We start from the raw sequence: 26,006 nt of genomic DNA on the forward strand, positions 1-26,006 counted from the left end.
TCTGATATTACTTCTAGTTCCGACCTCCTGGTTTCTGATCATTTTCTTTCCATTATGCCCACCAACTGATTTCTATTAAGCTCCCACCTTGATCTACTGTGGAGCATGGAGAAGAGAATTTCACTACTTTTTCCCCCAGTCTATTGTCTCAATAACCAAAACAAATTTAGCTCCATAGCCTTAAAACCAGGGCCTTAATGTCTGATGAACTTTATGGAATAATGATGGGTAGGCGAAAGCACTAAAGGCAGATTTAAACAGGCTGTTTCCAAGCCCCTGGTTTGACTTGGCAACATTCAATAGCACTTTAAAGAAAGATAAGCCCATGTTCTCCCACGAAGGCACCTTTGTAGTTCCAAGATTGCCATTTACTAAGAAACTACATAAGAGAACTTCTACACTGAAATGAGAGACCATGTTCATTTTTTCCATCAGGATCAGAGCCAAAAACCAACTATACTTCTTGAAAACTTAGGTGAGGTTTCCAAGAGTTAAACAGAACAGATTTACCAGCAAAAGGCAGGAAGAGTGAGATTATAATTTGAACCAGGCAAACTGTTTCATAACAGAAAATGTGGCACTTAATGTAGTTTGCAGAATATGGTATGCTAAAAATGCTACTTTATGGCAGTAGCAGGCCTCTAGAGAGTGAAACCAGCCAAACAAAAGGAAAAAAAAAAAAAGTAGAAAAAAAAAGAAGCCCTGTCAGCAATACAAAGCCACAAAAGACTGGTATCCTTTTTTTTTTTTCTTTTTGGTGCTGAATTACAACTTTTTCACCACACTTTTGGTTTAAAACACACAAAAGAAAAAACCTGATGAAAAAATTTTCATTTGCCCATTTTGAATCAGGAATTTATAGTAATTCAAATTTATCCTAACTTAATAGGACTTGAGTCTAACAAACACACGCACTATTGAGGTCAACCAAGCTACTAACACAGGAGACTATATATATGAGCAGACCAAAGTTTTCTACAGCTCCTTCTGGAACAGATTTACTCTGGGTTCCTGAGTGGTTTGGCCAGCTGATAGGACAGACTGATGTTTCTTTACTTGAAATAAACATTAAGTCAAAACCTCTTCCAGAAAACTCATACTGAAAAGGCTTGGCTCACTTCCTGATGTGCTAGCCAAGGAAAAATAAGCACAAAAATCTCAATGCAGGTTGACTAGAAAATTTATTCTACCCATCTTTAGGTCTCTGGCACCAGACACACAATACTTGAAACTTTCTTCTCTACTACTATCAACTCCAAATTCTGAAAAGTAATAAGAATGCTAGTCAATAAACATTGCTTTTAAAAAAGCTAATACTTGTTGGTTCTATACTTTCTCATCTCACATATCTCCCAGTTTTTCCAATGTTGACTGAATTATTCACCAAATTTACAGAGCACTCTTAAGAGTGCAAAAGCAAAACAGACATAGTCTTTCACACCAAAGAACTTATAAAGGATGTCTGGCTAATGGATGAACAAATAATTAATTGAAATATTTAGAGACTATAAAATGAGTTGTTGAAATAGAATGATGATTGCCAACATTAAGATGCTCACTAGACGTCTCATTAAGAGGAGACAGTGACCTCTTCTGGTTTTTAAATACAATAACTGTAACAAAGAATCTTAGAATTATAAAGAATTATTTTATAACTTACCTGCACCTGTTTTAGATGTGTCCTCTGGAATAATTCAGAACAATTATCCTATTTTCCACATGACTACTTTCAGTTCCTAGAAGATGGCTCTACTTTCAGTCTTCTCTCCTCAGTTTACTGAATCATACTTACCTTAAACTATCTCTCTCCCTCTGACATGGTTTCTAGACCTCCTCCCCATCCTAGCCATGTTACTATGGACTGTCCCATGACTGGATGTTATAATTCTAGGACTGGAGGCTAAGAATATGTTAACATTTTTTAACAACCATGATATACTAGTGATCTACATTTTTTAAATTTCTATTTAGTCATTACCTTTTTTCACATCTAAAATATTTTATAACACACATCTTGAATATCAAGATAAATTATATAAAGACAACTCTGAATATTTTCTATTACTAGTTCTATTTGGTAGTATTACAGAAGAAACACTCAAACTCATGATTTAAAAGTACTAAAAGGAAATTGTAAGAGACCATTTTTTTAAAATAATTTTCCAGAATACAAATTATTTCAAGCATCTTTTCTGACCACAATGGTATGAAACTAGATATCAACCAAAGAAAGAAAAATTGGACAAGAATGAACACAGAGAGACTAAACAACATGCTATAAAAAAAAAAAAATGGGTCAACAGTGAAATCAAAGAAGAAATCAGAAAACGCCTCAAAACAAATGAAAATGAAAACACAACTTTCCAAAATCTATGAGACGTAGCAAAAAAGGTTTAACAGAGAAGTTCCTAGCAAGAATCCTTTGTCAAGAAACAAGAAAAATCTCAAATAAGCAACCCAATCTGCCACCTCAAAGAATTTGAAAAACAAAATAATAAAATAGATATCAAAAACAATAGAAAAGATCAATAAATCCAAGAGCTGGTTTTTTGAAAACATAAACAAAATCAACAAACATCTAGCCAGACTCACCAAGAAGAGGACTCAAACAAAATAAGAAATGAAAAAGGAGAATTAACAACTGATACCACAGAAATACAAAAAAATCATAATATTATGAATAGTTATATGCCAACAAATTGGAAAGCTTAAAAGAAACAAACAAGTTTCCAGAAACACACAGCTTGCCAAAACTAAGACAGGAAGAAACAGATAATTTGAACAGACCAATCACTAGAAATGACATAGAATCTATCTGCATGCAAAAATCCTCATCATTTTTAATTTTCTCAGTCTGCGAAAAACATACTTCTTTATTGACTATACAACTTTTTAATTGAAAATATGAAAGATTTTTAGACTTTTGTTCTTGTTGTTCATTGACTTATTATAGAAAATTTCCCAAAAGGAAATTTCATACCCAACTTCAAGTGTTATCAACATTTTGCCAAACATGTTTCCTCTATCCTGCGCTCGTCACCTCCCCATAGCTTTTTAAAGCAAATTCCAGCATCATATCATTTCATCAACTGAAACACATACTATGCACTAGTGCCTATTACACCACAAGCACTGTCCTTACCTTTTCTAGTCCTCAAAATAAACATAATAATAGTCAAAATTAATCCTGAATTATCCATGCCTATTCTCATATGAAACTAATGTTCCTCATTCATGTCTTGGCATGCACTGTTTTCAATATCTATATAAACTGGGGGAATTCATGTAGAACTTTAATGTTCTACTTCCACTAGATAATATTTTTTCATTATGGGGCTTTACGATACTGCTGATGGAGATTACTTGGTTGTGTTTATGCAACAGTAGAGTAATTTCACAACTAAATGGGCTACTTAATAAATTCTGGTAGACAGATCAGTCAGTAGTCTGATAAACAACCTTACATAACTCACAGGATTTTAAAAGTACTTTGCAAGACCTAAAGAAAAGGTAGAGTAGCAATAGTAACCACCAATAATAAACACTTTTATTTTAAAGAAAACATATAGGATTTGCTTTCCCAATCACAATTTTAGAGAATCCACTTTTATACTAATTATTTGACTTTAACATTCATTAAACTTTAGGCCCATAATGTTCAATTACTGTTTAATACATAACATGAGGTATTTTACATCACTTTTAAAGAAAGCAAGAGTTAGCAGGCAAGTACTGTAACTGGTCTTAGCCTGTGAGAGATCTTAGGAAATGTTCTGTGATTTATAAATTACAAAAAAAAAAAAAAAAAAAATCCCTGCAACAGAAGACCTGAAGGTTTGCAAAGATGGGAAAATACTAAATAATTATTAAGAAACAGAATTCCTAAGAGCAGCAAGTCATCGTTATGTGGTGGTGAAAATCCTTCAATAAGTCAAGCGAAAAGCTAAATATAAACCCTGACTCAAAAGCAGTCTGCAGACTCTTATCTGGGGAGTTGCCAAAAACATTTCAATCAGGAAACATGAAAGAATCCTGTAAAATACTAGTATATGATTGAGTTGGGGGTTACGGTTAGGAGGAATGTGATGAAAAGGTTCAAAAGAAGGATTTAAAGAAGATATGCATACTTCTCTTTTCATCAAACCACTTAAGACTCTTTAAAACCTTTCATTTAGATTCTAACATAGTAAGCCTTACCCTAACTTTCTGCCAAAGATTGGATGGGCAATTTCAGCACATTTGACACAATATGACAAACTTTAAAAAACAAAAACAAAAACAAGGCAACAAAAAAGTGTTTCGTACTGTTTTCATTTTTTAAATCAGGCATTAAAAAAGTACTAAGTTTCAAAACTTACATCTGAACCCACACTTCTCATGGTACTCTGAAGCACAGGTTTAGTCACAGAAAGTTTTCCATTCACTGGGCTATTTGCCACAGGGGCTGGGACCACATTCACCACGTGATTAGGTAGCTGTGTGGCGCCCCCAGTGACAGCAAGGACTGGCTGAGGGGAGGGCAGAACTCCAGGTGCCTGGAGTTGTACCATGGTAGGCTGAGAGAGCACCACCGTCTGACCTGCAATAGAGAAAAATGAAAAGGAATCAGAGGGTGCATTAACTACTGCAGCAAGGGAAGCTGTTTAACGTTTAGGTCTCTTCTGCAAAGTAATAGGTAAGATCACACAGAGGGATTTGAAACCACCAATTAAAACACAATCAGTAGCAGCACATACTGATACTGACTTTTACTGCTATTGTTTTGGGGGTTTTTTTTTGGGGGGGGGGTTAGGGCCACAGATGAGGCATATGGAAGTTCTCAGGCTAAGGGTCAAATTGGAGCTGCAGCTGCCAGCCTACACCACAGCTCACCGCAAAACCGGATCCTTAACCCACTTAGTGGGGCCAGGAATCAAACCTGCATCATCATGGATACTAGCCAAAGGTTAATTTCCACTGAGCCACACCAGAAACTCCTGTTGTTATTTTTAATGAAACCAACAAAATTCATTCTCTTTTAAGCTGTCGCTAACAACATATTTCCACACTCTTTCAACTAACATATATCAAATTTCTTACGTTATACATGGATTTCTCTAAGTCTTAACCTCTGAAATGTATTAGTGCTAAAAGTATTTTTCCTATTATGGATAACTATACTGAAAACAGAATCATATACTTTAAATTAATGGAATTCAGAAATACATCCACACCAAGAATACATGAACAGAGATTCAGTACCTCAATACTTGGAAGAACAAGAGGCTACAAATACCAAAAATGTTAAAACCTTTTGAAAGGAATTCTCACTTGACATAGGGAACAAATCTATAATTTTAAATAGTACATAGATAATATCAACTCCCCACCATAATGGTCTACAAATCTTTCCTTAATGCTAACCTGAGGAGAATTACTATCGCTAACCTAAAGAAGGCACATACAACTAATAACACTGGTCTATTAAAAATTTTACTTGCCTGCTGAGTGTTTCCTTTCAGATCTGGCCAATTTTATAAGGTGTTGAAAGTCTCACCTAATATCCACATTTACTTGAGCCCATCTAGCAAAATAAAGGTACTAAGTAACTGGCAACTAAAATTTCACCTAGTATATTAATACTCTTTTTTAAGGGAAAATAATTCACTAATGCTTTCTGATGGTATAACATGACCCATGTAAAACTTAGCTCAGCATTTCAAAGGATCAAGGAAAACTAAAAATCAAAACACCTGTTTCTTAAGAACATCTGCCTTAGCCTAAAAAAAAAAAATTACATCTGGAGTTCCCTGGTGGCCTAAAAGTTAAGGATTCAGCATTGTCAATATAGTGGCACAGGTTCAATCCCTGGCCTGGGTACTTCTGCATGCTGTGGATGTGGCTTAAAAAGAAAAGAAAAAGAGAAAGAAAAAAAAAAACAAAAACCCACTTCCATAAAGTCAAAGTCTTTATATTTCAGATGGCCTCAAAAAGCATACTAAAACTAGAATTGGCATTTTACCCCAGGTAAATTAGTAAATTAGTAAGAAAAAACTAAAAATAATTTGCAATACGTACAATTTACTTGAGCATAAATGACTACTACATATTTTCACCTTCTGATTTTCCCTTGGAACAATTTATTTTATGAAATAAAAACATAAAATACAGAAATGATTCATAAGCAGATACAAATCTGCCTAGGTCAAGTAGCCAAATAAAAATAAAAAGTAAATAGCATTTGACCAAATGTTAGGGTTTTTAATAACACTTGTTGAGATACTACAGTCAATCTGGTACGGAGAAAATACATACTCAGAATGTAAAACTTAAACCAAGGGTTCCCACCTTGAATATAAGGACCCTTCTTTAATATCAAAAAATACCATGGTCACCCAAGAAGATCATGGGTGTCCTTTCAGTTTCTGAGGATTGAGAAAATATGTAACGAGAAAAGCCTATTAAGAATTTAGTAATGATTTAGTAATGAATCTGGAGCGTATTAACGAAATCTGAAAGGGAGCAATACAAAGACATATGAAACTAATTATTTATTCAGTCTACAGAAAATACAGATTTGCAGATGCCCTGCAAAAAAGCCAAAAACTACCACTCGTCCTACCACCCATACCCCAGGGTCTACAGTATAAAGGTTGAGAACCACTGACTTAAACCAATACTTTGAGAAAAGCATTATCAGATGCAATGTTCCACATATTCTGAGTTTTAAAATTATGATAAAAAGATCCCAAAAAACTAAACACTGTTCAACGAATTTGAGGATTATCCCAAAGAACAGAGGCGGCAGTAAACATAAAGAATTCAGTCGTTTCAAAAAAAGATCCTACTTCAAGCTCCAGTTATAGATTTAAAGCACTGGCAGATAACACATGCAGATGGCTTTGGTTTGTAACACTTCTTAAAATTAATTTAGAAAAATAACCCAACTGTATAACATCCATTACTTGGTTATCACCACCTCCTTGCTGAAAGAACTGCAGCAGGAAGTGAGGGAGATGGAGCAATACCAAGGCAAGATCTGTGTAGCAAACGTGGCTCCAAGTCCTGCCAAGCCACTGATAGCTCCTTTTTTTCTCCAAAAATGCACATCAAGCCCTTTCACCCCAGAGTGCCCAATTAACCTCAAATTATTCGGCATCTAAATCAAGGATCCTCTACATATTCTAGGCATGTTTGGGTTCAAGATAGAATGGGGAGAAACAACTAAATTTCTATTACAATGTGTTGATGGTGACTTGATAAATCTGACATGCTAGATGCTTACCAGACCAAAAAATGCAATACAAGGACTGTTTCTAGTCTTAAACAGTTAGCAGCTGAATACAGATAGTTACTACTCTTCCTATTGTGGAAACAGTTAAAAAGGATATACCAAAAGGCTGTTTATCCATTTCAGCATGCTCAAAAGCCTCTTTGGCATTACATACAAATCTCCCTTAATGGACTATGGATGGTTTCAATGCTATATATTTTTGACTATTTATGACTCACTGATTGTCATAGTCAGTTTCTTCCCTTTCGATTATCTTCAAAGATTTCAAATTTTTTATCAAAGATTTATTGAATGTCTGCTTTGTCTAAAACAGTATGGCTTTGTGACTGAATAAATAATTTCTCTGTGTATTAACTTTCTCATCTATAAAATGGAGATGATAATAATAGCATCTATCCTCACAGAGTTCATACAAGGATTAAATAAGATAATGCACTTAAGAAGTTCCCATCGTGGTTCAGTGGTTAATGAACCCAACTAGGAACCATGAGGTTTTGGGTTCGATCCCTGGCCTTGCTCAGTGGGTTAAGGATCCAGTGTTGCCATGAGCTGTGGTGTAGGTCACAGACGTGGCTTGGATCCAGCGTTGCTGTGGCTCTGGTGTAGGATGGCAGCTCAGCTCTGATTACACCCCTAGCCTGGGAATCTCCATGTGCCACAGGCGCAGCCCTAGAAGAGACCAAAAAAAAAAAAAAAAAAGATAATGCACTTAAGCACTTAGAACAGTATCTGGCACATAGAAAGATCAAATGTTAGCCAGTATTAACAGTAATAATAGTAGTAATAGTAATTTATTATTATTACTACTACTACCAATCTACTTTTAGGTGTAATAGCAGCTTCCGTAAGTGCACTGCATGTATAATTATTCATCAGTTCTCATAGTGAGTGTTATTTATATAAATCTGTTAACTCCCCAATTAGATAGAATTCTTGAGATCAAAGAACCACATCTCTGAATTCTGTTAGAGGCAAAAATAGTATAATGATTAATTCATAGACTCTGAGCCAGACCACCTGAGCTCAAGTTCTGACGCTACCTTTCACTAGGAGAATGACCTGGAGCAAGTTATTTTACCTCTATCCTCCATTTCAATGATTAGCACTACTACCCAAAAAGCCCAAGATAGGATAGCTTCCTCTTCATCCTCCATCCCCCTTTCACATCATCTAATTACCGAGCCCTGTGATTCTATCCTTTTTAACATCTCTACTGTCCATCCTGGCTCTTCATTTTCATTGATATTCTAAGTTTTCATCATTTCTCACCTGCACTATTCATAGAATCTTTTTTTTTTTTTTTTTTTTTTTTTTTTGCCTTTTTAGGGCTGCACCTGTGGCATATGGAAGCTCCCAGGCTAGGAGTCGAATCAGAGCTCAAGCTGCCAGCCTACACCACAACCACAGCAATGCCAGATCCAAGCTGCATTTGCGACCTATACCACATCTTGCAGACACACCAGATCCCCACTGACAGAGGCCAGGGATCAAACCTGCATCCACGTGAATACCTATAGGGTTCTTAACCCACTGGCCACAACAGGAACTCCTCTCATTAACAGTCTTAATGAATGTACAGGACTTAGATGTATAAGTAGACAGAAGCTATTTTAGGCAGACAGAATGTCACATCAAGAAACTAGAAAAAAACAAGAAAATTAAAGGACCAATGGCCAAATTAGTTGGACTAAAGGATTTATAGAAAGGGAGTGATACTATAAGGTAAAGTTAGAAAACTAAACTAGAGCTGAACCATGATGGTTTTCCATTTAAAGCCAGAGAATCTGAACTTAATCCTGTAAAAATTACTTTTTAAAAAATTTCATTGAAGTATAGTTGACTTAGAAAGTTGTGTTAGTTTCAGGTATATAGCAAAGTAAATCAGTTATAGTTGTATATATATATCCATTCGTTTTTCAATTCTTTTCCCATATAGGTTCTTTTTCAAGAGCAAAATATTTACTTCTGATACATGTATCAATTAACTGTAAAATGCCTTTCCTATATGTCCCTTCTTCCTCTCTCCTCACTCCCAAATAAATGGAAGACATATACTTAAATCTGTATGTTAGTATAATATCACCTTTACAGATTATACTATAAAGACAGACAAGTGCCTTGTATTAGCATATGCTCCCCCAAAATAAATACTATCTTCAGATAATGGGAAATCACTGAAGTTCTAAATAACATATGATTCAGGTTTCTGAAACTGATAAACTACTCAGAAAAGAAATTTCTCTTCTTGGTATAGGTTAAGACCATCTATCATTCAAACATAGCCAATGGTCTGGTCTGCTAAGAGCAAATTCTTAGGAAAACCCCTTGATTTACATACTGGTCATATTCTGTCAAACTTCAACTTTTTACACATGTGTTTTAATAGTTTATGGGAAGAGCTTCATTATAGTTCAAATTCTTAGCCTTTGGGAAGACACAGACTCTTGAGATCCTGACGAAAGTTTTGGAGACTCTCCCTAGAAAAATCCACACGTGGAGTTCCCATCGTGGCGCAGTGGTTAACAAATCCGACTAGGAACCATGAGGTTGCGGGTTCAGTCCCTGCCCTTGCTCAGTGGGTTAACGATCAGGCGTTGCCGTGAGCTGTGGTGTAGGCTGCAGACGCGGCTCGGATCCCACGTTGCTGTGGCTCTGGTGTAGGCTGGCGGCTACGGCTCCGATTAGAACCCTAGCCTGGGAACCTCCATATGCTGTGAGAGCGGCCCAAAAATTAGCAAAAAAGACAAAAAAGAAAAAAAGAAAAATCCACACGTAACATACACTAAATCTTACATTTTATTTCAAGGAGTTCAAAAACACTTAACATCTACTCACAGACCATAAGACCCATCCTATAGGACTGCTTTCTCATGAAAAAGACAGCAGTTTTAACCCTTTACTGAGAAGGCAGGTATTTCAGGTTTGTTTAGCTGGGGTTTTTTTGGTAGGGATTGATTGACGGATTTGCACTGATCCATCCAGTTTATCATCTGGTTCTTCTTTTTTTTTTGGCCACTCCCATGGCATATGGAGGTTCCCAGGCTAGGGGTCAAATCGGAGCTGGAGTCTCTGGCCTGCACCATAGCTCACGGCAACACTGGATCCTTAACCCACTGAGTGAGGCCAGGGATCGAACCTGCATCCTCATGGGTGCTAGCCAGGTTTGTTTCTGCTGAGCCACAATGGGAAATCCTCTTATCTGGTTCTTTTTATCAATGTCATATTGTCTAGGACTATGGAATAGAACAAAGATAAGAGAGTACCTGGAAATCAAATTTATGACCTTGTCCTCATTAAAACCATGCTCCAAAGAAATAAGCTAACAATCCATAGCTGGAAATATAACCATAAATGTAACATTGGTGTTTATTTACAAGTCATAACACACTGACACCTAGTCCTACCTGCTGCCAACAAGCTAAATCCACGGAAAGAATGCCGCACAAGTTTTCCTTTAGTCGTGTGTACACATTTCAGTATAATGATGAGTAATATTCCCAAGAGATCTCTATGTGCAAATGATTCCTGTATCTAAACAGTACCAAATCCTCAAACTTGAACTTCTTTCAATAAAGACCTCAATTTCTTATAGAATCAATTAAATGAGGCCATCTGGTGGACAAAATATAGAAACACATTCTTAACTACCTGACACTTTCAGGTCTCTTCTTACGACCACACAAGATCATACTTATTAAACAATGCTGTCTCCTCAGAGACTAAGAGGCTGATTCTATTGTCAAAATATGCCTATTAGACCTGAAATGGACCATATTATTTTAAATACTGACCTCTCTTTTTTTTTTTGCTTTTTAGGGCCACAATCACGGCATATGGACGTTCCCAGGCTAGGAGTCCGATTGGAGCTGCAGCTGCGGGCCTAAGCCACAGCCATAGCTACGCCAGATACGAGCCACATCTGTGACCTACACCACAGCTCATGGCAATGCCAGATCCTTAAGCCACTGAGCAAGGCCAGGGATCAGGGATCGAACCCGCAACCTCATGGTTCCTACTCGGATTTGTTTCCTCTGCACCACGATGAGAACTTCATACTGACCTCTCCTTAAATATAAAAAAGTTCATGGACACAAAAATCTCAGAATAAAATGGCACCAAGAAAGTTTCCCAGGTTTTTTTCTTCATTACAAGTGGTTATATAACACCACAAGTTTTTGGAGTTCCCATTGTGACTCAGCGAGTTAAGAACCTGACTAGTATCCATGAGGATGCGAGTGGGTTAAAGATCAGGCATTGCCGAAAGCTGCAGCCTAAGTCAGGGATGCAGTTCATATCTGGTATTGCTGTGGCTGTGGTGCAGGCCGGCAGCTGCACCTCTGATTTGACTCCTAGCCTGGGAATCACAATATGCTGTGAATATGGCCCTAAAAAAGACGTGCGCGTGCACATACACACACACACAAAACCACACACAAGCTGTGTAGGTTTTTTGCTTTGTTTCATTTTGTTTTTTGGCTGTTCCCATGGCACGTGGAAGTTCCTGGGCCAGGGATCAAACCCACACCACAGCAGTGACCTGAGCTGCTATAGTGATAATCCTGAATCCTTAACCCGCTGTGCCACAAGGGAACTTCAAAACCACAAGCTTTAGAGACAGGTGTTTTCATGATTAAAACTGTGAGAAAAAAGACATACAGATATAATTGATCTATACAGCTTATCTCCCCTGTTAGAAGAGGAACCACCTATCAGTCCTCTCTACGACATCCTCAGAACCAAGGACAATTCCTGACACACAGCATGTGCTCAGAAATTATAACCTGAATTAAAAAAAATCATATGACACATGCCTTAGCATCCTCCAATTAAACACACACAGCTCAAATTCCATTCAGGTACCTTTAGTGGGTGCAGGATGTATACTGATAACTGGCTGCTGCTTTGCCAATGGCATAAGTGTTGGTAGTGTCTGAATAATGATGGTTTTCGCTGGAACACTGGAGTTTGTTTGAGTCTTGGGTGCTGCTGGAAGTAACAAAGGCTTGGGCTGAATTGAAGGTTTTGAATTTATCTGAATTTTCTTCTTTGGAGTCAGTCCATTTTCTGGAGAAATATAAAAACAAAACAAAACAAAACCATAAATCAATTTAAAGGCAATTAAGCAAATCCTAGAAAAAAGATTCTATTACACATCCTTCTGGACACATTATCTTGACCTCTGACTATCCTTTACTCAAGTTTAAGCATAGCTACTCTATATCTTAATGGACTGAAGAAAAGTCCTCAATCAGAGGTCTTCCTTTCTGACCAAGGTGCAGTTCTTTGAAGGGGACACATGAACCAATAAAGGAGAATAGCTAAAATCACTGAATAAAGGAGTTCCCTAAGGATGCAGGGGGTTAAGGATCTCGCATTGTCACTCAGGTCCCTGCTCTGGTGTGGGTTCAATCCCTGGCCCAGAAACTTCTGCATGCGTCAAGTGAGGCCAAAAAAAAAAAAATTAATAAACAAAATAGAATAAAGTAAAATCTCTGAATAAAGCCTCAAGGCGAATGAGATAACATATGTCACAAGCAAATGGCCCCCACACTTAGTATCTGTAACTATAATTTTAAAATTTCTCCCAAAGATGAATGGGGCCCTAACTCTATTTTAAAGTACTGTTCATCTATAAAAACAACCAAAGATTATTTCTTCCCTTTCTTTTCCACATTCATTATCCACAACGGACAAAACAGGTCCATTAATTTAAAAATGGCAAGCCAGCTTAATAACCATACACTTTATCCAACATATTCTTTTAAGAAATGGAGACTAAGCTTAGTCTATAACAGGAGTTCCCATCATGGATCAGCAGAAATGAATCTGACTAATATCCATGAGGATGAAGGTTTGATCCCTGGCCTTGCTCAGTGGGATAAGATCCGGCGTTGCCAGGAGCTGCAGTGTAGGTTGAAGACATGGCTCAGATCCCTCATAGATGTGGTGCAGGCCAGCAGTTGCAGGTCCTATTTGACCCCTAGCCTCGGAATATCCATATGCCAAGGGTGCAGTCCTAAATAAATAAATAAATAACAGAAGATAGAAGATGGAGTAATACCAGTTTTGCTCCTAGGACCAATAATGGGCTTATCTTCCTTTAGCGGCTCTGATGAGAAGGGGGTATTAGAGCTTTCACCATATAAGGAAAGAGGAGACATCTGGGAAGTAGAAGACAAATCCAACTCCTCCTGTAGCAAAATAAAACACAAATACATTCATGCAAAAGAATACTATCCTTGAGTAAAAAATTGCTTAGAAAGAGAGACAAGATCCATATACAGAGAAACACTTCAAGACAACTTCAAGCAAAGGTGTGCTATATCACAACTATATATACCAAGCACTAAGAGATTATGGATAAATCTACACTATCCATCAACTAAAGGAAAAATAACTAAAAATGCTAAGTAGGTATATTTCATTCTCTTATGGCAAAGATATGAACCACTGACCCGATGTGCTTCTATATTTTCTCCCATAAATATTATATTTTACTTGGTTCCTAGTCATACAAGCATTTAGTATCATTATAAAGAGTTAGAATGCTAATATCCTTTCCCTACCATCTTATTCAGTCTTATAGGACTCTCAAAAGCAAATAATTAGTATTTTTATCCTTTTCTATTTATTAATACTGCCTTTGTCCCAAATGTTGTGAAAGAAAAACACTGAAAGGGGCAAAGTTATTTTCTTTTATTTAATGAGTGAATCGATAATCAGAGATAAATAAAGATAATAGTATTTTCCATATGTTTTTTAATATTCAGTGGATCTGTCTTATTTCATTAGAACAAAGAAACTTAACACAGGATAAAAGCAGCATTTCAATTCTGAGAGAAAAAAGTGCTATCTATAATAATGGAATGGGCATACATATACATACACACACACATCCAACATACCATATTCAAAAGAATCTTAAAAATTAATTAAAGAAGAGTTAAGAGAATACTTGTTTACTCTCAGAATGATGTAGGCCCCCTTAGGTCAAAAAATTCAGAAGTCATAAAGTAAATAATTAAAATATTTTATAATAAAAACAGACAATAAACAAAATTAAAACATACATGTTGGGAGAAAAATATTTGCCAAAAATAAAGTGAACAAAGGACAGGAATCGCCATTTCACTGAATAGAAAATGCAAATGGTAGTTAAGACAAATTTTTTTTAAAAAATCTTTTTTTTTCAGTCATCAGATAAGAAGAGTTAAAATGACCTGAAAGAGCCTATAGGAAAAACAGTCATTCTTAGCCATGCTGGTGAGAATGAAAAATGCTTTGTTTTATCCTTAACTACTCAGCATGCAGCCATAAGCTCCAAGTTATGAACCTTGGAGAGTATATTATATTTAGAAAAAAATGAAGAGTATGAGATAAAACAAGAGAAAATGATTATCTTCGTGGCCTTAGATGCTTAAAAGATATCTGATAAAATCAGCAAAGATTTCTCATAAAAGTCCTAGAAAATAAGGACTGCAGGGATGCTTTCTTAACACTAAAAAAAAAAAAAAGCTATGCATAATTGTATAGCCAAAGTCATACCTAATGGTAAAACACTAAAGCCAGGCAGAAAACAACTGCTTTTTCTGTAATTCTAGGAAGCATAATTAAAAGAGAAAATGAAATAAAAGTAATAAATATTAAACTTGAAGAGACAGAAGTGCCTTTGTTTGCAAGGTCATGGGCTGTCTACATGGAACACATTTAAGAACTAAACAAATTTCACTATGAAAATATTTTGTATATAATCACTTAGAAAATATAATTTTAAAAAGTTCACTCACAATAGTAATAGCAATTATAAAATATCTAGGAATTAATTTTCTAAGGGATGTACAGGACCTATATGAAGAAAACTATAATACTTAACTAAAAATTTAAAATACACAAAACTGAAGTCAGTGAGAAAAAGATGAATTTTTTAATAAATGATATTGGAACTATCCTTTGGATAGTCATTTGGAAAAACAAAATAATTGGATTTTTATCTTGTATCATAAACCAGGATTACTCCAAATGGATCAGAGATCTAAACATTAAAAATAAATCTTTATGAAAAATATGGAGTTCCTGCAATGGCTCAGCAGTAACAAATCCAACTAGTATTCATGAGGACGCCAGTTTGAGGCCTGCCTCCCTCAGTGAGTTAAGGATCTGATGTTGCCGCGAGCTATGGTGTAGGTCACAGATGTGGCTCAGATGCAGTGTTGCTGTGGCTATGGTGTAAGGCAGCAGTTACAGCTCGGATTTGACCCTCGGCCTGGGAACTTCCACATGCTGTGGGAATGGCCCTAAAAGGACACACACACACACACACACACACACACAAAAGAAAAACTTTATGAAAAATATCTATTAAGTCACTCACAAATGATTTCTTCCTCAACAATTTGATCCTAAAGCCACTAGATGGGGCAGCACAGAGAGGCAGGCTGGTGCTGTCAGAGTCTAAGGGGAGAAGGTGGGGGCAGGTAGCCCAGAATGGGGTGTCGGAGCAAGGAAATAAGCACATCACACTGGGTCTGCCTGATATAGGGTGTCATGGCCCAATGGAGACATGTGAAGAGAACACAGGAGCAGGTGTGGAGGTACCTGCACTGGTCAAATCCAGGACAACGTAAGTGTGAAAATAAATAATTATAGTAGTGGGTTACAATCCACTGAATAAAATGGGAAACCTTAAGTCCATACTGATATAAATAAATAAATGAAAATTTAAAGTCTGATGAAGAAGAGGATATTTTTATATAAAGTATCTCCAGAGTACCCACTGTGGCACAGCAGTAATGAACCTGATCGGTATCATGAGGACATGGGTTTGATCCCTGGCTTTGCTCAGTGGGTTAAGGATCTGGCGTTGCTGTGAGCTGGATATAGGTTGCAGATGTGACTGGGATCTGGTGTTGCTGTGGCTGTGGGATAAGCTGGCAGCTACAGCTCCAATTCAACACCTAGCCTGGGAACTTCATATGCAGTGAGTGTGGCCTTAAAAAGACAAAAATAAATAAACAAGCTGCCTCATTATAAAATACTTATTTATGACAAAGGGAGAAAGAGCAACTTCTCAGTGGACTAGCCTGGCAGACACCACCTTAATCAAATGTACAAAGTGAATCTCATCAATAATAGGACAAATTAAAATTGTGTACCATCTCATCAAAAGTAAATGAGACAGACACAGTATCACTTCTGTGATATTCCTGCCATGGATACAAAACCTGAATCTCATTCTGAAGAAACAGCAGACAAACCCAACTGAGGGACATTCTACAAAATAACTAGTCTTTAATCTCCAAAAGTGACAAGGTCATGAAAGTCAAAGAAGAATGAACTGTTTCAAGTGAAGGAGATTAAAGAGACGAGACAACCAAACGCAACATATGATTCTAAAGGAGATCCCTTTGGTGCCTGAAGGACATCTTTGGGACAAGTGGCACAATCTAAATGGGATTTGAGGATTAGATGATACTAATATACAAACATTTATTTCTTGATTTTAATGACTGTATTGTGGCTATAAGACATAGCCTTGCTTATAGGAAGTAGACACCGAAGTATTTGGGGGTGATAGGGCATCAAGTTGGCAACTTACCCTCAAATGGTTCAGAAAAAAAAATTCTTGCAATGTACTTGTAACATGAGTTTGAGGTTTTTCCAAACCAAAATATTAATATAAGAAAACAAGAATAAAAATATTATAACCCCTGAATGCAAAAACCCTCCTTTAAGTAACCCATCAATTGATCAATCAATAAATAAAAGACTGATAATTCAACTATGAAGAAAAGTATGCCTGGAGAAAATAAACATCAGAAATAAAGTTTAAAGACAAATGACACACTGGAGGAGAAAATACTTGTAACTTTTTTTCCACAAACTAAGCACTAATATAATCCTAATATGTAGTAAAATACTTGAAAAACTGAAGAGACAAAGACCAATATAATGCAATACTAAAAGTGGACAAAAATTTGAACTGACAGTTCATAAGAAGAAATGCAAATAGGCCTTATACATATGAATATATGAAAACATGTTCAACTACACTTATAGTAAAAGAAATAAAAAATAGGAGTTTCCATTGTGGCTCAGCAGTAACGAATCCTACTAGCATCCATGATAATACAGGTTGATTCCCTAGTCTCACTCAGTGAGTTAAGAATCTGGCATCACCATGAGCCGTGGTGTAAGGTTGCAGACATGGCAAGGATCCCACGTTGCTGTGGCTGTGGCATAGGCCTAGGCCAGCAGCTACAGCTCTGATTCAATCCCTACCCTGGGAATTTCCATATGCAGTGGGTGCAGCCAAGAACGAAAGAACGAACGAAAAGAAAGAAAAGAATGAAAGAAAAGAAGTAAAAGAAACGGAAAGAAAGAAAAGAAAAGAAAAAGAAATAAAACAGCTATATAGCGATGATGGGGAAATTGGCCCTCTTACATACTGCTGATCAGAATACACAAATGTATAACCTTTGGAGGGAAATCTGGCAATAAACAGTAATATTACAAATGTATTCACCCTGATCTCAGCAATCAGATTTCTATGAATATATTCCAAAGATATCCTGGCAAAAATAGAAAGTGAGTTAGGTACAAAGTTATTTATTACAACATTATTTGAGCCTGGAAAACACCAAAATCAACACAGATGTTCATCAATCAGTAAATCATTAAAGTATGCTATATCCACACATTGGAACACTATGCAGCTATAAACGGGAATGACAAAGATCCTATATCCTGAAATTGGAGTTGCCTCCAGGATATATCACTGAGTTAAACAAGAAAGGTGAAGAACAGGGTACACAGTATGCTACCTTTTGTATAGAAAGGATGGAAAGCAAAAGACAGAAATCAGGCGTCTGTAAATATACCCTGTTATATACTTTTGAATTCAAAAGCAAATTAATTTTTTAAATTAAATCATTTGGAGAAATTGTAGGGACCACAGAGAACTTTCAATAGCAGTAATCAGAGAAAAGCTTCAGAGGATGATTTTTGAACTGAAACTTAAGGATGATAGAAGTTCTCTAAGGGAAGGGGAAAAAAATGAGGCTATTCCAGGCAGAAGGAAGAGTATGTGCAAAACCTAAAATGGTGAGAGCAGAGATCTCACTGCTCTTGTTCACTGCTGGTGTTTGGCACAGTTGCTGGCTCAGGTGCTAAATGACTGGAGCGCATACGAGCTCTCAGGGTTAAAGCTAAAGGGAGTGTGAAGGTAGGAATAGGAAGGATGCTCTGAGAAACAAGACTGGAAAGGTAAGCAGGAGGACCTAGTACACTAGCAATTTGATTTTGTCCTTGTAAGGGTTGGAAAGACATTAAAAGGTTTTAAGCAAAAAAATTGACATAATCAAATGTGTGACTTTTAAAGATTTCCAGTCCTGTACTAAGAAAGGTTTGGGGAGTTAGGAGGCAGAGAGATCAGTCAAAATTCTATACCTTAATCCAGCTACGGTGATGATGCTCTGGCATGGGTAGAGAAGATGAATCCTAAAGATACTAAGTGGACAGAATCATCTGGATTTATTAATTGACTATATGTAAATCATGTCAGAATGAAAATATATTACAGCAGATATAATATACTGAAACATTATTTTGAATTTTTCTTAAGTTTTTCCTTTCCTTTTCCATTCCAAAAAATACCCAAGTCCTTTGGAACTTCCTGGCTTCAGAGCTTTTGTGAGGAGCAGAAGCAAAACATTTTTAAGTTTTTCTAGACTTTTGAAAAAAAACAAAAACAAAAAACCTTATTAGCTCATTCAAAAGGTAGTGCTTGGCAGTCCTGAACTTTTTGGAGACCATTCTAGGTTCTACGGCTAAGAGGTTACAAAAACAGACCACCTTACAGTCTTCCACGTTCTCAAAGAATGTATATTCTAATAGTGAGTAGAGAGGACAGCAGAGAGAAAAGGCAGTAAGTCAATAAACCAAAAAATATTAGATATTGGTAAAGTACAATGAAACAAATAAAACAATGAAGTTACAAAGAAGAGAACAGAAGGGAAAGAGGAAAAAAACATAGTAACTAACAACTTTCTAGCTCCCTGAAGGCTCTTGCTCAAAATTCAGTTTGCTCAGGATTAAATGAGATAATAAGGCTTATAGCAACAATTTATTAATGTTAACTGCCTTCCACACATACATATTTTCCAGATATCATTATAACCAAAATCATTATAAAAGACTGCCTACTTACAGGAACATGCTGAGTTGAAGAATAAGAGTCCACTGACTGAGGAGATGAAACCGAACAACTTGAGGAGGCTGGAGAAAGTGGTTGAGGTTCTGCCTTAATATCTTTAACTGAAAAACAAGGAACAAAAATTTTTCCATTGGACAATATATACTCAGAATGAAATAAATAAGCAAAATCTACTCTTAAAATTCAATGATATGGAAGCTAAAGTCACCAAAATATACCAAGAGAGAATTCAAGATGCAGAAAAAAGTATATCCGGTACACTTCCATTTGTGTAATGAATTATGTATGTGTCTACTACTAACATCTACACCAATTCTCTTGAGGAATAAACATATGAAGTTGGTAAAAGTGGTTGTCTCTGGGAAGCAGAACTCGTTGGCTGAGGGACAAGAGCCAAAGACATTTTCCTACTCTATTGACTTTTTGTACCTTTAGAATATTACGACATCTGCAAAAAATTATAGATTCTCGGGAGTTCCTGTCGTGGCGCAGCAGAAATGAATCCGACTAGGAACCATGAGGTTTCAGGTTCAATCCCTGGCCTCACTCAGTGGGTTAAGGATCTGACATTGCCATGAGCTGCGGTGTAGGTCGAAGACGTGGCTCGGATCCTGCGTTGCTGTGGCTGTGTGTAGGCTGGCAGCAACAGCTCCGATTAGACCCCTAGCCTGTGAACCTCCATATGCCACAGGGTTACATTAGGCAATGCAGCTTCTATATTTTACATTGAAATACTCACACTGGAGCCTCTGAAGTCTAACAACCATGAAATTACCAGGCTGGGAGGAAGCCAGGCCATATGGAAAGGTGATGTGTAGGCACACTAGTTGGCAGTCCTAGTCTTCAAGTCATTCCAGACCAGGCATCAGACATGTTAAGTAAAGAAACCTTAAGATAATTCTAGTCCCCAGATGTCAAACTACCCCAGCCTTCAAATCTTCCCAGATGATGTCTGGACATCATGACAAGCAGAGACATGCAATTCCTGGTGCATTCTGTCCAAATTCCTAACCCACGGAATCTGGGAGCCTAATAAAATGGGTGTTGTTCTAAAGCCACCAAGTTTTAGAGTAGTTTGTTTTATACAACAGTAACCAGAACACCGGCCTTATAGCCCACAGCCTATGAGAGAAGACAAAATTGAACAAGATATAAAAGGACATAAAATGAAGGGGAACAGGAAACATAGGGATGGGGAGGGCTGCAACTTAGATGGGGAAATGTGGTTATTTTCTCCCAGCTTGAAGTCCACCTCCCAAAGTCTGTGATGCAAATTATTAATACATGTTCCAGCTGGCCTCCTTTTCAATCCTGTCAACAGAGGACACCAGAAGGATGCTAAAAGATAGAAGGGGGAGTTCCCTGGTGGCTCAGTAGGTTAAGGATCCAGTGTTATCACTGCTGTGGCTGGGTTCACTGCTGTGGTATGAGTTCAATCCCTGGCCCAGAACTTCCACATGCCACAGGTGTAGCCAAAAACAAAAACAACAAATGAAGGGGAAAAGGAATTTCTTCACCCTCCCATCAGCTCACTCCAGAAGTGAGTTTGCTGCAGGTTCCAGCTTTTTTCAGCATACCCCAAAAAAATAGCTCACTGGGTGTCTTAAAGATACTAGCATCACCGGGTAGTGTCTCCTCAGCAATATATACATGGAACCCCTACACCAAATTCCTAGGTTCTGATAATCCCAAACCTCTTCCTTTTGATTCCCTAAATTCTAATTCTCAGATTAATCTCTTAAAAGTATTACATATAATTCAAAAATCAGTATTTCTGAATGATAAATTTTGCATTAATTATGTGACTAAGACATAACTATTAAATTCTTTACATCTATTTTGGCAAGAGACTTATGTACGCACTGTCATACCAGAAGTAGAATATAGTCCTGGAATTTTTTAACCCACAAAAGTAGCCCAACAAACCCCACCTAATTTTGACTATTATCAAACTACAAAATAAAAGGGATCCATTTAAAGGTTTTACCAATGAAATACACCATTACCTTCACAGAACTGATTGTTGATGTCCCAAATGCCTGTCTCCCAAGGCATCAAATCCAAATCAAAATCAAGATTATCAAAATTGTTTTCCTGCAGGTATCAAATCAGCAAAAGAGTATTAGAAGATTAAAACACATATATTCAGAAATTAAACAGGCAAAATTTGCCATAAATAATATTAACTGCTATTACCCAACTTAGTAAAAGTACTTTACTAAATTATCAGTTCATCTTGAGAATACTTCCTGGGTGGCTTAGAGAAAAACCAATTTGGTTATGTTACGCACAGTAGTAAGATCTAGGAAGAAGATAACAGAGTCAATATCTGAAAGATTCAGTTAGTCTCATTCTTTTCAATGGAAATAGACTATTACAAGAGTCACAAAATAGGTACTATGTCTTAAGGGAGATCCAGTAAAATAAATTTTCCCATTGCCATTAAGAGGAAAAAGTCAAAGCAAATGTCTATTTACCCTATCATTTCTATATACAATGGAAAGAATATAAATGTATCCAAAAGACCCACAGGAGTCAAAAAGAGACTAACTGAACCTTCAGATATACCAAATATTAAAAAGGTTAGGGAAGAAGGAAGAGGTCCATAGGATGATAAGTAATTTGATATTTTTTTTACTGTTTTGTACTTTTCAAACTTCTAAAATAAAATTTATAAAATTTTTTAATCCTAGAAGAAAAAGCTACATTTCTCAAATAGGGATCAATAACCCTCTTAGAGGGGCTCTTAGTTTCTTTTCATTCAGGTGATAATTTTTTAATTTAAATATAAGCATATTCTGGAGTTCCCGTCGTGGCACAGTGGTTAACGAATCTGACTAGGAACCATGAGGTTGCGGGTTCGGTCCCTGCCCTTGCTCAGTGGGTTAACGATCTGGCGTTGCCGTGAGCTGTGGTGTAGGTTGCAGACGCGGCTCGGATCCCGCGTTGCTGTGGCTCTGGCGTAGGCCGGTGGCTACAGCTCCGATTCAACCCCTAGCCTGGGAACCTCCATATGCCGCGGGAGTGGCCCAAGAAATAGCAACAACAACAACAACAACAAAGACAAAAAGACAAAAAAATAAATAAATAAATATAAGCATATTCTGGGTCATCTCGATGACCATCTTATACCATATACATTAATAAAGAACTGCCACATGACTTCATAGCCCTCATATGAGTTTAAGATTAAGACGATACCACTATTTTAAAATGTCTAGGGTTAGAGAGATAAGAAGAGAAGTAACCTTAACAAACAGTACAACAGCAGTCAATGTCAATTTAATGTGACAGATAATAAAACAGCATCAAGGAGCTCCCATCGTGGTTCAGCAGAAACGAATCTGACTAGCATCCATGAGGACGCAGGTTGAATCCCTGGCCTCACTCAGTGGGTTAAGGATCCGGAGTTGCTGTGAGCTGTGGTGTAGGTCACAGACATGGCTCGGATCTCTCACTGCTGTGGCTGTGGTGTAGGCCAGTGGCTATACCTCCTATTTGACCCCTAGCCTGGGAAATATCCATATGCCATGGGTGCAGCCCTAAAAAAAAAAAAAAAAAAAAAAAAAAAAAAAAAAAAAAAAAAAAATACCAGCATCAAAAGAGAAAGGAAGCCTCAGGCAAAAAGTAAAAATTAATCTAGTAGTTATTAACAACCATTTGATGACAATTTCTAGAATAATATCATTTCAAAAAATGTCTATAATATGGATTATTCTTATTGAGAATGTAACAGAAGGAGAGAAGGGAAACTTTTCTTATCATACTGCCCTAAAATGAGTAAATATTAGAGCAAGTTACATAAAGAAAAATGTGTGAAAGTTCACATTATTAAAAAAAAAAAAAAAAAAAAAAAAACTATAGGAGTTCCCATTGTGGCACAGCAGAAACAAATCTGACTAGGAACCATGAGGTTGAGGGTTTGATCCCTGGCCTCACTCAGTGGGTTAAGGATCCAGCGTTGCCAATGAGCTGTGGTGTAGGTCACAGACACGGCTCAGATCTGGTGTTGCTGTGGCTCTGGCGTAGGCCGGTGGCTACAGCTCTGATTAGACCCCTAGCCTGGGAACCTCCATATGCCATGGGTGTGGCCCTAAGAAAAAAGGACAAAAGACCAAAAAAAAACTATAAATTTTTTTCAGGGGGGGGGGCTGCACCCAAGGCACATGGAAGTTCCCAGGCTAGTGGCTGAATCAATGTAGCTGCCAGCCTACTCCACAGCCATAGCAACGCAGAATCCAAGCCGCATTTTCAACCTATACCACAGCTCATGGCAATGCAGGATCCTTAACCCACTGAGTGAGGCCACGGATCAAACCCCAGTCTTCACAGATACTAGTCAGGTTTATTACTGCTGAGCCACATCAGGAACTCCAAAACTACTTAAATTATGAAAGAACCATCTTTTAAATCAATTTCCTTTGCTTTTTTTCTCTTATTTGAGTCTATACATCAAAAATTTAAGCAGCCTCACACTTTCGGCAACCAAAAAAATCCTTAAACCTTCTAAGTAAATTCAGCAATGATATTTGCCTGAGTGCTGGCAATACTTTTTAACATATTCCATAGTGGCATGACCTACTTCAGGGATACTTCTTCAATCTTCAGCGAAAAAAGCCAAATACTTTTTACAGCATAAGAATTTTATCTAGTTGGAAATTTCACAGGCCCATTTTATGTACATGAAACATACTGGTACTTATATATTCTGGTTCTTCAGTGACTTCTCCTTGAAAACTACTGCCATGTGAAAGAAGAATTATACAGTTTTAAAGCTAGAAAGGGCTCTCCAAAACCATTTAATCCAATCTCTTATTTTATACCAGAAAAATTATGGAACTGAAAGACTAAGTGACTTGTTTGAGGTAACAATGTTATAAAATCAAGATGATATTTCCTTGAATCTTTCAAATTTACTATATTGTTTCTTGATGATATCAGGCTCTGGAAATTATGAAAAAATATCAGTTGCTTAAGCAACCGGCCAATACTAAACACCAATTTAATCAACAGACAAGACTGTAAAGCATCTCACAGAGTAAATGAAACCATTAAGACTGCATGTACTGATTTTTAAAAATATCATGTGCTTCACCTCCTTCTATTGATTCATGGTAAAACAACCGCTAAATTGTTCTTTGAGCAATGGCTTAAACCCACTGAGTAAGCTTTATATTTAATAAGGGCTTACAAAAGTGATTAAGTATTCAACCTGTGGATATAAAAATCACTCTGTTCACTTAAACTACTTCCCAAGTCAAACAGCACCTCATCCATTAAAGAATAAGATAAAATAAGATCTATAGGCCAAAGAGCTTCACATATACTAACCCAGAAAAGAAGAAAAAAGTCCTAAGATATTTTGAAATAAAAAAAAAAATTACTAAGATATCCTAGAATTTTGAAAAAAAATTCTAATTCAAGAATTTGAAAATTCTGAGATATTAAGTACTATAGCAATAGCTTCAGGCAGACTTCTAACCACTCAAAGACAAAAAGTAAGGACATTTCTAAGTTTCAGAACTTTCTATCCTAAAGATACAGAACTTTAAAAAAAAGACATTGATTAGTTTGACTTAACTAGATCCATAACTCACACATACCTCCTACGTTTCCCCTATGTAGCAAAATAGCTGTAAAAACCAAGTAGGCAGTTAAGTAATTTTTCCAAGGCAGACTTAGGATACAAGTCTTCTCACACCAAGACCAATGCAATTCCTATAATCCAACATTCACTGACTACAAAATGGCTATTAACTTTCATACTTAATGCTAACAGTAATTAAAACTTAAACAAGTAACCTAAATGTGTTATCCTGAAATCTCTTGCAAAAATCAGAATAAAGATTAAATATCACATTATTCAGTATTTCTCCTCTAGTGAATACTTACATAAGTTTCCTTTGCTGCATCCAGCTGCAGGTCTTCAGTGTCTGTGAAATAGCCAAGTTCAGCAAACAGGGTAGAATCTTTGGAGAAAAGAAAATAATAGACATTAACTGTTAACTCAATGTTTTGACAAAAAAATAAGCATTGTATCCCTATGCCAGTTCTATTATGGTTTTTCATTAGCCATAACTATTATTAATAAACCCTAACAGTGTGAATGACAACCTATTCAAAGCCAGTTTCTAACATATATATTATTCTCCACTTAATTTTTATCTTGTGAGCTAAATCTTTTTTTTTTTTTTTTTTTTTTTTTTTTGCTTTCTAGGGCCACACCTGCAGCATATGGAGGTTCCCAGGCTAGGGGTCAAATTGGAGCTACAGCTGCCAGCCTACACCACAGCCACAGCAACATGGGATCCAAGCCATGTCTACGACCTACACCACAGCTCATGGCAACACAAGATCCTTAACCCACTGAGGGAGGTCAGGGATTGAACCTGCATCCTCATGGCTCCTAGTCGGATTCATTTCCACTGTGCCACAATGGGAACTCCTCTTTCGAACTAAATCATTACACCAGGGATTAAAAAAATGGTTTTATGTTCTGTGATGTTACGTTGAACTAACTCA

At 36.8% G+C, this 26,006-nt stretch overlaps 1 protein-coding gene across 6 annotated transcripts in view; it reads right to left on the reverse strand.

Moving 5' to 3' along the window:
* ATF6 (activating transcription factor 6) overlaps nucleotides 1-26,006 on the reverse strand; it is a 214,878-nt gene that overhangs the window by 181,026 nt on the left and 7,846 nt on the right. For all 6 annotated transcript variants that reach the window (XM_021089515.1, XM_021089512.1, XM_021089510.1 and 3 more), the window contains exons 2-7: nucleotides 25,377-25,453; nucleotides 21,491-21,578; nucleotides 19,479-19,585; nucleotides 13,335-13,464; nucleotides 12,134-12,337; nucleotides 4,359-4,579 (exon numbers count right to left, since the gene is read on the reverse strand). In XM_021089515.1, the coding sequence (XP_020945174.1) occupies nucleotides 4,359-4,579; nucleotides 12,134-12,337; nucleotides 13,335-13,464; nucleotides 19,479-19,585; nucleotides 21,491-21,539 (711 nt within the window). In that variant the 5' untranslated portion in view covers nucleotides 21,540-21,578; nucleotides 25,377-25,453. The remainder of the gene's footprint in view (nucleotides 1-4,358; nucleotides 4,580-12,133; nucleotides 12,338-13,334; nucleotides 13,465-19,478; nucleotides 19,586-21,490; nucleotides 21,579-25,376; nucleotides 25,454-26,006) is intronic.

This window comes from Sus scrofa, chromosome 4 (assembly GCF_000003025.6).
Source record: "Sus scrofa isolate TJ Tabasco breed Duroc chromosome 4, Sscrofa11.1, whole genome shotgun sequence".
NCBI lineage: Eukaryota > Metazoa > Chordata > Mammalia > Artiodactyla > Suidae > Sus > Sus scrofa.